The following is a 12,345-nucleotide window of genomic DNA, read 5'->3' on the forward strand; positions in this document are numbered from 1 at the left end:
TGGCGAAATTAAAACCTTCCTACACTTCTGGGAGGAATGCAGAATGGTGCAACCGCTTTAGAAAACAGTCTGGAAGTTCCTCAAACAGTTAAGCATAATGTTATTGTATGACTCAGCAATTCCCAAGAAAAATGAAAACGTATGTCCACACAAAAACTAATATAAGATGTGAATAACAGGCGAAACTGTGTGTTTGGTAGAGAGAAGGGGGTAGTATTTGGGAACTGTACCTTCCCATCAGTTTTTCTATAAACCTAACAGGAACTAAAATACTAGAAAACAATATCATGGAATGTGGGAAGATAAAAGTTAAAACATTCTAAGATCCTTGTATTGTTTGGGGGAGAGATATGTTGATTATCTTTAGAGTCTGAGTCAAATAACGTATGTTAAAAATTAAACAGAAACGACTAAATTAAAAGATTAAGTGAAACAAATTTCCTTCTTACAAGCAAATCTATTATTTTTACCTGTGGTGGCTTACCTGAGATTCTAGAACCTCCAACTTACGTTTCCTTGCATGAAGCGCTTTACTTGGAAAAGCCCAATAATAATTAGAAGTTCCAATCCTCTCACAGTCAACCATACCATCATCAACTAAGCTTTGAAGAACTTCTTTTACTGACATAGCAGCTATAAGAGATAATTTTTAAAGACTCTACATTAAGACACATCATAAATAAAATTATAAGGCAAATAACTAGGGAAATACTTGCAACAAATATTACAGATCAAGAGTTAATAAGTTAATAAATAAGGAGCTTTTAAAAATAATTTAAAAAGACAAATACTTCAATAGAAAAACAAAAGTACATCAATGGGCATCTACAAAATATGCATGGTCAGTAAACAAGAAAAATGTTCAACCTCATTAATAACTGAAGAAATCTAAAATAAAGCAATGAGATATGATTTCTTGACTACCAAATTAAAAAAACTAAAAAGTACAATAAAGGATTCGGGGAAATAGGTACTCTCAACATGGGTGAAAAACATGGCAGTATGTATCTAAAACCTTAGATTTTGCATGCCTTTTATGTAGAAATTCCACTTTTAAAAATTCAGCCAAAGAAAATAATGATGGATATGCATAAGGATGCTTGTCAAAGCAGAGTTGTCAACAGTAAAAAAAATTGGAAACCAGTCCGATAACTAGACTTTTAAAAGTATTTTATTACAATGGAATACTAGGTAATCATTTATGTTATAAAAATTTATTTAATGGCAAGGTATATGCACATCCAAAACGTAAAAATCAAGTTAAAAGACAGTATACACTAATGTGACAATGGTTATCTTTGAATGGTAGGTTAGGGGGTAATTTTTTTCCTTCTTTTTGCTCATTTTTAATTTTTTTCTAACAATAAACATGCATTGCCTTTTTTGCTAAGAAAACTAAAATAAAACTATTATAAAAAATTAAATAATTTACTGGAGATTATGGTTGGGGTAATAGTACAAATTAGAAAAAAGCTTTTAAAAATAGCATGTAAAAAATACAAAGTCCTATTTCACAAATGTTTGAAATTCATAAACGATTCTCACTTTCTATTAAACTGTGTCAAGAAATCATCCATATTTTAATGTCCATTTTGATTTTTCCTAGAGCAAGTCCCCAAATATAATAAAATCTATTAAAAAATTAAAGATTCAATAAATAAAATCAATGCTGAATATGCAAAACATTCAACCTCACTTGTAAAGAAGTACGAACTGAAATGAAATATTAAAGAACACTAAAAATGAAAACACAGTTCTGAGAAATGAATATGAGTAGAATTTGGTATAGCCTTTCCTGAGGCAATTTGAGAATACATACAAAAAGACTAAAACAACACAAGTCTCCATTTTCTATTCTATTTCTAGGGACATTTCCTACTGAGGTAATGAGATGTAAAAAAAAAAAATTATGTGGGGAGAGGTAGGGATGAATAGGCAACGAATGCACAGAGGATTTTTAAGGCAGTAAAAATACTCTGTATGGTACCATAATGATGGATCCGTGTCATTACACATTTGCTTAAACCCATAGAATGTAAAAAACCAAGAGTGAACCCTAATGTAAACTGTGGACTTGAGATGATCACAATGCATCAATGCAGGTTCACCAACTGTAGTATATGCACCACTGGTGAGTGATGTTCATATCAGAAGCTATGCATGGCAAGTGTATGAGAAATCTCTGTACCTTCATCTCAATCTTTCTGTGAACCTAAAACTGCTCTAAAAAAATCAGTCTTTTAGAAAAAAATTTATGGATAGCACGTTAATTACATATTAATTTTAGCAGCAAAATTTGGGAACAACCTAGATATTCAACAATAGTTAACAGGGCTAAGCAAGTAATGGCACAGTAGGTGGTCATAGAGTTAAACATTAGAAGAGGCAGATATTGTAAATCCTTTTTTTAAAGCAAATGACAGAGATAAATGTAGATGATATAATGTTATATGAAAAAATACATGAACACAAAACTGTACATGCAGCATAGTTCCTTCTCAGAGAAATGGACAGATACATACATTCAAAGACAAACAGAATCTAAGAATAAGACATCAAAATACAGCAAAATGTTAACAGTGGTGTTCTCAGAAGAGAGAGATTATAAACTTTTGTAATTTGTAATTTCCAAATCTGTTAAAATAAGCATGTATATTACACAGTTTACGTAATCAGAAAGTAAAGTTTAACAAAATGTGTATCATATATGGTGGGTTTAACGGTGACCTCTCAAAAGATGAACCCCAGAATCTATGAATGTGACTTTATTTTGAAAAAGCATCTATATAGATGTAATTGAGGATCTCAAGATGAAATCATCCTGAATGTAGGATGGGTCCCAAATCTAATGACGTGTCCTTATAAGAAACAGAAGGGGAGAAAACAAAGGGGAAGCCATGTGAAGAGAGGCAGCAATTAGAATGATGGGCTTATAAGCAAAGCACTGTGGGCAGCCACCCGAAGCTAGGATTCCCCCCACAGCCTCCAGAAGGAGCTGCCCCTGCCGACACCTTGATTTTAGACTTCTGGCCTCCAGAACTATGAGAGAATAAATTTCTACTGGGTTTAGGCACCAGGTTGGTGATAATTTTCTGCTACAAAAAACTAATATAGCTGCAGAAAACCAACACACCATGTAAAGACAAAGTCACATTTAACAAATACTAGAACATACATGAATAGTTTTTCCTTCTTTTGAAGTAAATTCTATCCATAAATAAATGTGTATATTTGGGTGTACATATGTGTGTGTGTGTGTGTACACGGGCATGCATGCATATTCCATTTTAATTTTCCTAGAACAGATACTCCACAGGACTCATGGCCAAGGCCCAAAGACATCATGTAAGGACTTTTACATTCATCTCTACAAATCTGTTTCCATAAAGTGAAAGTAGAAAAGATGTAGCAGAAAAGATGACCAATATTTCCCTAAATCCCTTGCATGCCTTTGATACTTACTAATGCCTTTCTCTTTGGGAGCAATCTTCTCCATGTCTTTTAATTGAAATACATCTTTCTGTTTAAAAGAGTTTTTTTTAAAAAAGAGAGATGAAAAACGTGTTTATTCTCTGCTATATATTTATATTTACCATAATTATGTTCATAAGACATTGTACTAAAAAAACTATTCCTGGAAATGAACAATAAAATCAAGTATTTGGGGGCTGAAAGCACAATTATCATGTTCAATACTTTCAAGAGAAGTTACAATGGACAGATTTTACATGAACAAACAATCCTTTAAAGTAATTGGAGAGAACATACTCTCACTGAAATATGAAAACTAGTTATGATGAATCACTTGTTAACATGAGATAATCAGCTTTTCTGACACGTTGATTTTAAGAAAACACAAACAGTACTTCGCTTAGCATATATCATACATTACAGATTTAGCAGTTCTAATAAAAAGCAAAACATAGACTGTCAAGAATTGTTTACATGGACGAGTACACTTAAACAATAGGAAAATTATAAATTTCATGGCTGCCTGTCAATCATTCACCTACGCATGCTGCATATCCACCAAAGCAAAATGTTATGGGAAGCTATATGTGTAGAATATTTATATTATGGTTAGAAAAAAAATCTACGTAGAATACTCCTTTCTTCTCGTAATAAGCCTTGGTTGAAGTGGTGAAAAAAACTTGGATAACAAAAGTGAAATATTTGAGAAGACAGAAGTACTCAGTAATTAGAAGAGAATTATTGTGATTGTTGTTATGGAAATCTGGGATCTAGCTCTTCCAAAATACACTTGAAAAGGCAACTTCAATAAGATGGAACTTAGGGTCAAAAATTTAAAACTTTAAAACATCCAAATTTAAAAATTTAAAACATCCAAGGGTACTATTAAGAAATTTAAAAGACAAATACTGACTAGAAGACAATATTCACAAAACATATACCTAACAAAGACTGGGCATATATTCTTTCCCCCAAGACAAACTGATGGATAAAGGGGTAGTAGATGAATATATATGTGATAAAGTAGAGTAAAATGTTCATGGTAGAACATATAGATATCACTGTAAAATTCATTCATCTTTCATAATAAAATGTTGTTAAAAGTAACTTCATCTCACTATACTTAAGATTTAGTAAATTAAGGAAAATATTAAGTCATTGGTCTTAAAGTATAAAATCAATTTTTGCACATCTGGGCATAAACCATTTTAGGTAATACTTTATGGTCTCAGAGAACATGCAATGAATTACTGACTTCAGGTCTCTAATGCATTAAAAAAAATCAATTAGTCAAATCTATTTGCAAATACCTTAGATTCCCTGGAAAAAGAACATGAACTCATTGAGACATCTGCCTATATGTGGTCATCAAGGAGGAGCCCCAGACATACTAGCTGCACTTATGGGGTTGCTATGTAAATAAATGAGCTTGCAAAGAACGAGCCTTAGAACTAAAATGTGGTCATTTAAGTGGACAGAGAAAATGGTCTAAAGTAAATATTAGTTCTTCCCAGCATTGAACAGAAATAAAGAAGAGATGAGCACAATGGTTCTAGCCCTTAAAAAACTATGTGTACCACATCATAGAAGACATATAGTTATGATAACTTTTAATTAAGCACTTATGATCTGGGCATTGTAATGTTTTACAAAGATTATCTCATTTAATCCTTATACCAACACTGTAAGATGGGTACAATTATTACAGTTCTCTGTAATAGATAAGGAAACTGAGCTTTAGGTCAAATAACTTCCTTAAAATCACAAAGCTATCAAGTAAAATAGGCTGTAGGCACAAGTTCTCTATCCTTGAGCTACATACTGCTCCCATGTTCTCCTTAAGTATAACAGGAAAAAAATTCTTTTTCTATTACATTAGCAACTTCAAATACACACACACACACACACACACACACACACTATGTATGTATTCATACGAATGAATATGTATAGGAATATATAAAATGAAATTAATCAATCATTTACAGTCATGTGCGACATAATGACATTTCAGTCAATGTTCCATAAGATTATAATAGAGCTGAAAAATTCCTGTCGCCTAGTGTCGTTATAGCTAGCCATCCTCGTAGAGTCATACATTACTCACCTGTCTGTGGTGATGTTGGTGTAGACAAACCTACTGTGTGGCCATGAAAGTATAAAAGTGTAGCACATACAATTACGACCAGTACATACTACTTGATGATAGTAAACGGCTGTTACTAGTTTATGTATTTACTATGCTATACATTTTACTATTATTTTAGAGCCTACTCATGAAAAATACTTTGCTGTTAAACAATATGCTGCTATTCCAGCAGCAGCTCATCCATCTTGTGTTTACCACCTCTCTTGGTTGCATCATTTTCTCTTGTGCTTGATTTAATCTTGTGCTGTTTTGTACAGTAATGTGCTGTACAGGCTTGTAGCCTAAGAGCAATATGCTATACCATACAGCCTAGGTATGTAGCAGGCTACAGCATCTAGGTCTGTGTATATGCACTCTGTTTGTACAATGACAAAATCACCTAATGAAGCATTTCTTAGAATGTATCCCGTTGTTAAGGGGTACATGACTGTAATTGAGAGCAGAACTGAAAATTTTTCAATCAGAACCAACCAATTTTGATATCTGAGAAAAGTCTAACATATCATAAAGGACAAAATAATTTCCCTACCACTCTCCCCAGCTTTCCACTGCCTGGTAGGAATTAAAATCTATTTTTCTTGCTTTGAGATCATAGGAAAACTATCTCAACTCGGCAAGACAAATAATCATAATCCCCATGGACAAAGTTTATCAACTTATCCTCCTAATCATAGCATCATTATTAATATACTCTGTTCTGCATTGCCAAAGACTTTTAGTAAGTCTTTGTAAGTAAGATTAGTATGATTACACTTAAAGGGCAAACGGTTTAAAAAGAAAAGGTCTCCAGAATTTTTTGCTTGTTTTACTGAGAGTCTGCGTTACCAAAATCAAAGTGCCAAGTATTATCATTTCTTACTAATTTCATATTCTATTTTGCCATTTTCTCCATCTTCTTCACATCTGTATTTAATGAAAACAGCCAGTACGTTGGAGCTAGACTAAACTTTAAAGATCCTGTCAAGTATTAGGCAAAGACACAAAAAGTTAATATTTTTATAGGTCAAAGGTATGATGTGGACTTTAACCTGGAAGTGAAGAAAAGCCACTGTATAGCAACATGGTAAAGAAAACAGTCTCTAGAGACAGGTGTCTGGGTTTGATTCCTGGCTCTGCCACTTTGGAGTGGAAACTTCAAACATATTTCTTGTTAGTGGCAGGCACAAATATCTGGAATAAATTAAGGAGGCCTACGTGCCATCATATATGTGTTAAACGACAGACTGACTTACAAATGCACAGAGGCAGTATTTAGCACTACCTCTAAAATCAGATGATCATGCCCAGGTTTGAATCCTAGAACTATTACTTCTATTTTTTGAGATCCGGGGCTGGCAACTTAGGCTGCATTCAGATGTCCGGATCTGCAGAGCAAAGATGATAACAACAGTACCGATCTCATAGGTTAAAAATGATGAAATCAGATCATCTACACCAAGTGACTGGCTCCTAGGAAGTACTCAGTCAATGTGAGCTATTAACATTATTTTCAGGCAGAAAGGGAATACAATCAAATACATGCTTTAGAAAGATAATTCTGGGTCCAGAGTGTAGGATAGTCTGGATGGAAGAGGCTCTGCGAACATTGGGATAAGGTTCTTTCATACCCCACAGCTCCCAGGAACCACAAATATTTGCAGGATTTTATTCCTTCCTCAGGAAATTAGTGAGTATTGATCTCTAATAAAAAAGGTACAGTTAACACTGGATGACATATACATAAGGAAAAAAATATGCAAAATACTAAAACTCTTAGGAAAATGACTTACCGTCTCAAAAAATATTTGCATCATGCGGGCTCTCTTTTCCTCTGCGCTTAATCCTTTTTTCTTCGACTAAAGCACAAAAATTAAAAAGTAAACACTGAATTTTTTTTAAATGCTGCATTTTAAAACAACTTGGTATGAAACATTATCAGAAATTTTATGCATGGTCTTGTCTGATACCAACAGGTTTGCTAACTCTCAGAGCCAGGCCTAAAGACTGATTGATCTTAACTACTGCCATATGCCAGGTCTTGTAGTAGGTGCTGCCAGTATAATAATAAAAATTGTGATGGAGACAAAGCCTGGCATTTTGTAGAAATTCAATATTTATCAAATGATCCAGTGATAAGTCACTATATTTACTTTTAAAAGACTTATAATCTCTCAAAGAAAACAGACATAACTATCTACAGTTGATGAACAGGTACATGCTACCCAGAACAGAATGATTTACTGACCAGGACAGAATGAATTAACTCTGCCCTGGGGAGGTAGGAGGATTAGCTAGGAAAGTTAGAGATGAAAAGGATTTTGGTAAATTGAGCAACAGTGAGAAGGGTGTCCTGGTCAGACCATATACAGGCACAGTGTTACGGAAGTACATGGAATGCTCCAGAAAGACTCCGGATGATTACTGTAGGTGCGGATAGAGGGAGTGGGAGTGGCAAGTGAGGTGTGAAAGGTTGTCTGGGGCCAGATGATAGAAGGCTGACCGGCCAAAGAGAGCGGACTTTATTCCAGGCAATGAGGAGCTGCTGCACAATTTCTAAAGCTGGGAGTGACAAGATCAGAGCTACGTTTTGTAAGATCGTTGTAGCAGCACTGCAGAGGGTAGGTTGAAGGAAGGAAAACCTACCCAAGTAGAAAATGGAGCCTACTTTGGGTTACTATTATTCCGTAACTACGTTTTAGCCCATTTGAAATTAAGATAATTAGCATGTAACTGAAATGTATGTTAATAATAAATTTTACTATATATTGTAAACATAAAGGTAAAGTCCGAAAGCAAAGGAAAAAAACCGCCAAATTTCCTCAACGCAGAGATGCACAGAAAATAACAAAAAAGAACAAGAACAGTCATTTCTAGTGCTCCAATGGAGGATTCCACCGGAATGTCTCTTAAGTGATCTGCCTTTCTTAAAAACTGCAAATACATTGTTTAGTAAGAACTGTAAAACACTTTACACTACTTAAAAAGCAGACATAAATAAAACAACAATTAAAGATTGACCCTATCCAATAAAAAATTCTATCAGAAAACGTGAGCCTGTGAGATGGGGAAAGGGATTTGGAATTGCTGTTCTGCATGTACACCAGAGTCCAGGAGTCTTTATTCTACTTGCAGAACCTAGGAACCCACTAACTCTTTCACAGCAGTAAAACCATCCAGTGATCCTGGATGAGTTGTATGGGGGAAAATAAATAGCCAGTTTACATTTTCTCTTTTTCTTCTGTCCATTCTCAAACACTGCAAGTTCCCCAGGGTTCTCTACTGATCTCATACCTTTTCTTTGATCTCATCTGCTTTCATGGTTTTAACTAGCACTTACAGTGAGTCCTCGAATCTTTACATGAGTCCCTGAGTATGTTTCTGAGCTTTGATCTCCTTGTATCTACCTGCCTGCTGGACAGACTCCAGACTCGGGTCTAAACTGAACTCCTCCTCTCCTACATCTGCTCCCCGAACCTGCTGTTCTAGAGCTTGCGTTCAGTTAGATACCACCTTGTTTCCCCAGCCAGAGGCCTGGCAGTCATCCTAGGTTCCCTCATCTTACTCCACAGCCAACCAACCACCACCTTCTGCCAATTTCGGTGCTTAAGTATTTCACAAATCTATACAGTCTGCTTCATTCCTATTACCTCTACCTCAACTCAGGCCTGCATTACCTGTCTCCTGCAAATACTTGCAGTCCCACAAAGACGCTTTGTTTCACCCTTTAAGAACACATTCCGCACTGCCAAAAAGCAAATCTAACCATGCCTCTCCCTTGATTAAACCCTTCAGTGGCTTCCAACCATCCAGAAGTATCCAATATCCCAGAATGATACACAAAGGCCCTCTATCACCTGACTCCAATCTACTCTCACAGGTACCACTCCCCACATCAAATTCTACAACAACATGGAGAGCTAAGCAATTTGAGCTGTAACACAAAAACTACTTGTAATTATCCACTTGCGGACTGGTCTTTCCCATTTCTGTGCCTTTCAAAACATGTTTTTCTTTCTACCTAAAACACCTTCTTCACTTACCTATTCAAAACTCCAAAAAGTCTCCCAAGGCTTTGTTTAGGGATTCTCCAAGAGAATTTCCCTGAGCTCACAGGCTAGGCTGAGTGTCATTCCATGTGTTCCCAGAACATACCTTCAACAAATCAATTACTATGATTCAAAAGATGTGTTTACTTGTCTCTCTGACTGAAAATCTTCATACAGGAACTACCTTTGCCTTCCCAGAGCTTAGTGCCAGGTTAGACAGAGAAGACATAAAGGCCAGCCCTTAATTTCAGGACCATGTATCTAAAACCCCTAACCCCCAAATGAGAGGCTGTTCAAGCTCTTGAACCCCACAACACCCACTGGACTCCCATAAATATCATACGGGGTGAAATAATAATAAGGAATTCTGTGATAACCATTTATTGCCTGGCTTGGAGATAAATCAGAGAAATCTCTGGTAGGGCAGCACCTGACCGTATATACCTGACACTAAACCTAGGATGGAGAGCTAGAGTTCAATCCTGCTTTATCAGCCTCCATTCATGTTGGCCTCTGCAGTATCTGAATAAACCAAGCATGAAATTCACACCCAGTGAGAAGGCTCCCTCAGTTCATTCCTCACTTCACTGAGTCTTAACTGCCATTAGCATCATCTTAGCTTTTAAAAAATACTGGAGCCCAGGCACAAACCACATCGACTCAATCAGAATCTCTGAGAAGTAGCCTCAGCCTGGGCATGCGTATACTGAAAACTCTTTTCAGGGGTTTTAATTGTGCCCCAGGATTAAGAATACTGCTTTTCTTTTCTCACCCCAGAATCTAGAAGAAATGTCAGGGGTGCCTGTGGGGCAGTGAGAATCCCTTGAGGTCTCTGGTTTGTGGCGGCACCAGAGGAAAACAGACTGAGTTTTAGGAAAGGCTCCTAATGTCTGGGTATTATAAGCAGCTCCTGGAGCAGTGCATGGACTCCAGGAGCTGCTCCCCAGAAGCAGGCGATGAGGAGGATCTACTGTCCTATGGGCACAGATTTAGGAAAGTTCTTACCACTCAGCTCAGTAGCTATGAAAGTTACTCAAGAAAGGTGAACTGTATTATCCATTTACATTGTTTTCAGGCTAATTTATCCATCAGTCTCTCTTATGACTATAATTAGTTTTTATTATTAACTATGGAAGGAGAGTATCATGGCCAGAACTAAAATTACTAATATGAAAGTATGACTTATTAATCCATATTTAGAAATTTCTCTCTAAAAAAAAATCAATGATGGCTCATTTAATAGATAAAATTAAAGAAAATCTGATAGTATAAGTTAGAGATGCATTCAAATTAGTAAGTAAGAGGACTCAAAACGTGACTTCAGGACAACAAAGGTACCCTCTCCAATTAGGAGTTATGGAATTCCTAAAGTCAGCTCTGTTGATCAATTACAATAAAATTTTACAAAATTAAAAGTAGATATCTGCTGCCCTCAGAAGTGGCAAACTACATTGCATTTCTTTAATTCCAAAAATATGCCTGAATTTATAATTCTTTACCCAGCAAGCCCAACCAAATCAAAACAGCTATTAATTCTCAATCAGGAAAGAGAACAAGTTATCTTTGATCAACAAAACACTAAACTTATTTCTTAATCATTAATAAAAAAATAGAATGTATCTTACAAAAACTTTTATTCTAATTTGTTTCATGTTTCTCCATGATCAGAGGTAAGCATCCGAAAAGAGTTAAGAGCACATTGAACTATTAAGCATTCAAGGTAATTCATGAGTAGATATAAGTTAAAGGGATAAAGTTAATGCATTTGTGTGGCTTAGTTCTCAGTAGTCAGTTATGTTAGGCCAAAAACTTTATAAAGAGAAATATGATATCACGGAGCATTGGTAACAGGTTTTAATGTGGTCCTGTTTGTCTTCTTTCATGTCCAGGTGCCTGAGATGGTAGTTTAACCACAAAGAAGCCGTTATCAGTTATAATTACATCTGGACATGTATCTTCAAATAAACACCGTACAACCTAAATCCCTGTCCACCATTAGCTTTGCAAAATAACGGCCACTTAACTAAATTAAGATATTAAAATCTTAGATCCATTTAATTAGATGTTTATTCTCTGCCAACAGCAGCAGAAAAAAATTGCATGAAACGCTGAAGCTTTATGAAACGATGTGATGAACAGAAAGACATTAACTTCAGAGATGATTTGAAACCTTAACCAGGAAGTAACCCATCATAGCATGCAAGGAAGACTAACACAGCGCGGTGCTTCCCTAATAAAACGACTAACTCCCTACCAACCGGCAGTCTGCAGTACAAAAGTGCAATACCTGCCCTTCGGTAAAAATAATAACAATAATAATAAATTCACGGGCATCATCTAACTGACGACGATTGCTCATAATTATCTAAACTGTGAGCAGTTCAGAAATGAGCTCTAATGTTGCAATGCACAGAACCACTCAATTGTCAAACATCAAGACAGCCATTAGGATCTACGGCGCCCCTGCGCGCCTGCCCGTTGTCTCGCTGACGCTTTCTTTCCCAGTTCTGAATGAGGGACTGCACTTTTTGGTGGCCGAATCCGGGGAGCCGAGGCACAGGTTCGGAAGTGACTCGTAGTCTCCCGGGCAGATGGCGGAGTTTGTAAGTCAGTCGGGTCACGCTCTCGAACAATTCGCGTGTTTAACCTAACCCGACCCGGCGACAGCTCCAGGGCGCAGAGCGGCAGGGAGGGCGGGAG

At 36.2% G+C, this 12,345-nt stretch overlaps 1 protein-coding gene across 4 annotated transcripts in view; it reads right to left on the reverse strand.

Moving 5' to 3' along the window:
- The window catches only part of MND1 (meiotic nuclear divisions 1), a 54,926-nt gene that overhangs the window by 42,206 nt on the left and 375 nt on the right, over positions 1 to 12,345 (reverse strand). For 3 of the 4 annotated variants that reach the window (XM_015585138.2, XM_025042677.1, XM_006906256.2), the window contains exons 2-4: positions 7,390 to 7,455; positions 3,463 to 3,520; positions 485 to 633 (exon numbers count right to left, since the gene is read on the reverse strand). In XM_015585138.2, coding sequence (XP_015440624.1) covers positions 485 to 633; positions 3,463 to 3,520; positions 7,390 to 7,455 — 273 coding nt within the window. The remainder of the gene's footprint in view (positions 1 to 484; positions 634 to 3,462; positions 3,521 to 7,389; positions 7,456 to 12,345) is intronic. The other variant, XM_025042690.1, reaches the window with a different exon arrangement.

Source organism: Pteropus alecto, unplaced genomic scaffold, assembly GCF_000325575.1.
Source record: "Pteropus alecto unplaced genomic scaffold, ASM32557v1 scaffold50, whole genome shotgun sequence".
Classification (NCBI taxonomy): Eukaryota; Metazoa; Chordata; class Mammalia; order Chiroptera; family Pteropodidae; genus Pteropus; species Pteropus alecto.